This window comes from Colobus angolensis, unplaced genomic scaffold (genome assembly GCF_000951035.1).
Source record: "Colobus angolensis palliatus isolate OR3802 unplaced genomic scaffold, Cang.pa_1.0 Scaffold6, whole genome shotgun sequence".
Taxonomy (NCBI): Eukaryota; Metazoa; Chordata; class Mammalia; order Primates; family Cercopithecidae; genus Colobus; species Colobus angolensis.
The window spans coordinates 2,152,942-2,156,110 of record NW_012119598.1 but is presented as its reverse complement, the minus strand read 5'-3'; the positions used below and the strand labels follow the sequence as shown (position 1 = coordinate 2,156,110).

Here is a 3,169-nt window from a genome sequence, read left to right as displayed (position 1 = left end):
AAGCGCTGCCAGAACGGTGGGACAGTAACGGGCAAAGAAAGGGCGCTGGCGATATTCGCACCAAGGGTGCGAAACGCAATCGGGAGATGAGAAATGGAGAGAAGGCGAATGCCCGGCGACAAGTGGCCTGGGACTGAAAGGGAACCTGGGGGAGGGGCTGGGCCCAGGGCAGCAAAGTCCGGGTTCCCATGCGACCTGGGCCCACGTGGAGCGGGCGCTGAATCACCGCTCAGCCGCCCCCCTCCCCTCCTCCCCGACCGGTGCTCGCAGTCCCCGCCTCCTCGGCCGCCGCCTCCACGGGGCGGGGCCCTGGCCCGGGACCAGCGCCGCGGCTATAAATGGGCTGCGGCGAGGCCGGCAGAACGCTGTGACAGCCACACGCCCCAAGGCCTCCAAGATGAGCTACACGTTGGACTCGCTGGGCAACCCGTCCGCCTACCGGCGGGTAACCGAGACCCGCTCGAGCTTCAGCCGCGTCAGCGGCTCCCCGTCCAGCGGCTTCCGCTCGCAGTCGTGGTCCCGCGGCTCGCCCAGCACCGTGTCCTCCTCCTACAAGCGCAGCATGCTCGCCCCGCGCCTCGCCTACAGCTCGGCCATGCTCAGCTCCGCCGAGAGCAGCCTTGACTTCAGCCAGTCCTCGTCCCTGCTCAACGGCGGCTCCGGACCCGGCGGCGACTACAAGCTGTCCCGCTCCAACGAGAAGGAGCAGCTGCAGGGGCTGAACGACCGCTTCGCCGGCTACATAGAGAAGGTGCACTACCTGGAGCAGCAGAATAAGGAGATTGAGGCGGAGATCCAGGCGCTGCGGCAGAAGCAGGCCTCGCACGCCCAGCTGGGCGACGCGTACGACCAGGAGATCCGCGAGCTGCGCGCCACGCTGGAGATGGTGAACCACGAGAAGGCTCAGGTGCAGCTGGACTCGGACCACCTGGAGGAAGACATCCACCGGCTCAAGGAGCGCTTCGAGGAAGAGGCGCGGTTGCGCGACGACACTGAGGCGGCCATCCGCGCGCTGCGCAAAGACATCGAGGAGGCGTCGCTGGTCAAGGTGGAGCTGGACAAGAAGGTGCAGTCGCTGCAGGATGAGGTGGCCTTCCTGCGGAGCAACCACGAGGAGGAGGTGGCCGACCTTCTGGCCCAGATCCAGGCATCGCACATCACGGTGGAGCGCAAAGACTACCTGAAGACAGACATCTCTACGGCGCTGAAGGAAATCCGCTCCCAGCTCGAATGCCACTCCGACCAGAATATGCACCAGGCCGAAGAGTGGTTCAAATGCCGCTACGCCAAGCTCACCGAGGCGGCAGAGCAGAACAAGGAGGCCATCCGCTCCGCCAAGGAAGAGATCGCCGAGTACCGGCGCCAGTTGCAGTCCAAGAGCATCGAGCTAGAGTCGGTGCGCGGCACCAAGGAGTCCCTGGAGCGGCAGCTCAGCGACATCGAGGAGCGCCACAACCACGACCTCAGCAGCTACCAGGTAGGAACCGCGGCTGCGCGGCCAGCCTGCGCCAGCGCCAGCGCCGCGCGCCCCCGACACTTGGGCGCGTGCCCAGGAGCCCTCTCCGCCGCGCTCCCTGGCGGCCGCTCGCTAGAGCGCGCGCGCCGCAGACTTAGGGTAGTTGCGGATCAGCATACTCGCCACTCTCATCTTCCACACTCCGCCCCCACCCACCTGCCCCAGCTGCTTAAGGGTCTTGACCTTTTTCAAAAACGTGCTTCTTTTCCAGTTCTAATTTTGCATGCTTGCACATTTAAAGCAGGAGGGATAAATTCGGTAGTGGATAAACCAGCAACTTTAGGATAGCTTATGCAGAAACCCGTGTATTCTCTACTTTTCCGGCAGTGATCGGAAGAGCTCTCAAAATTGGCTTCAGCCTAAAGGGCTCAGATGGGAATGGCCAGGTCAGCCATGGAGTTTCCCCATGCATGTTTGTGTCCTGTTGAGACGTGTTCTAAGTCCACTGATCTCCGTGCGTGATGTGCCCAGGAAGTGTCCTATTGTCTTACTGACGTTGTATGTTCCTTGAGAATCCCTTAGATTTAAAAGAAAAAGGGGGTGGGGGAGGGGGGCTGGGAGTTGGGTGTCAGCGAGGTTTGCAGAAGCGGAGGGAGATGGGAGGAGGCGAGAGGGAAGGGGTAGCAAGTGGTTTGCAAAGGAAGTTGCTGTTTGCAAGGATGAGTCTAGGGAGACTCTCTGTGTCTGTTTCAGGACACCATCCAGCAGCTGGAAAATGAGCTTCGGGGCACAAAGTGGGAAATGGCTCGTCATTTGCGCGAATACCAGGACCTCCTCAACGTCAAGATGGCTCTGGATATAGAAATCGCTGCATACAGGTACGGTGCTCACTGCGTGCGTATCCGGAGCACTAACCACCATGCAGAGACTGTTCGGGCAGAGCTTTCACCACTAAAGTTAAAGCAGGCAGGGTACAGGCATCAACTCAGCCCCTGGTTTTCTTGCTTACTTAGAAAGAAATTATTCTAAAGAATTGCAAGTGTAGTTTTCTCTCTTTTTATGCAGCTTTAAAAGAATGAATACTAGTAGAAGCAAAAGATTTTTGAATTAGACGAACGAGGTGCAGATTAATCTCAATGCATATGCTTAAACTTTTTATGGAAAAATGTTTTCAAATGCTGGAAGCATGAACAGAGTTTTGGTTTCTAATATTTCATCTAGTGGTTTCAGCTTTTCAAATTTATAATGTCAAGGACAAACACCAGGACATTCTATTTCTCTGTTTCTCTATTATACAGCTTACTATTGCCATCATCTGGCTGAGAATAGATATAGAATGATATATTAGAATATAGATATAGTTATTTTATATAGGTAACTTATATGTATTATATTTTATGCTAGACTATAGTATAAATTATATCTATATCATGTATAATATTAATCTAGACCTATAGATACATATATGTGCATATGCATGTAAATCTAGATATATAGACACAAATGTGTATGATCTTTTTATAGATAGAGAGATACGTTATAGGTCTATTAATTGATGTGACCTTGCTGTTGACTAAGTGCAAAGGACAAAATCGTTGACTAAAAATTTTCTACTATCAGCCGGGCGCGGTGGCTCAAGCCTGTAATCCCAGCACTTTGGGAGGCCGAGACGGGTGGATCACGAGGTCAGGAGATCCAGACCATCCTGGCTAA

At 54.9% G+C, this 3,169-nt stretch overlaps 1 protein-coding gene across 2 annotated transcripts in view; it reads left to right on the top strand.

Annotated features, from left to right (window-relative positions):
* Positions 1 to 225: 225 nt before the first annotated feature.
* NEFM (neurofilament, medium polypeptide) overlaps positions 226 to 3,169 on the top strand; it is a 5,893-nt gene continuing 2,949 nt past the window's right edge. For both annotated transcript variants that reach the window (XM_011962603.1, XM_011962602.1), the window contains exons 1-2: positions 226 to 1,477; positions 2,210 to 2,334. In XM_011962603.1, coding sequence (XP_011817993.1) covers positions 398 to 1,477; positions 2,210 to 2,334 — 1,205 coding nt within the window. In that variant the 5' untranslated portion in view covers positions 226 to 397. The remainder of the gene's footprint in view (positions 1,478 to 2,209; positions 2,335 to 3,169) is intronic.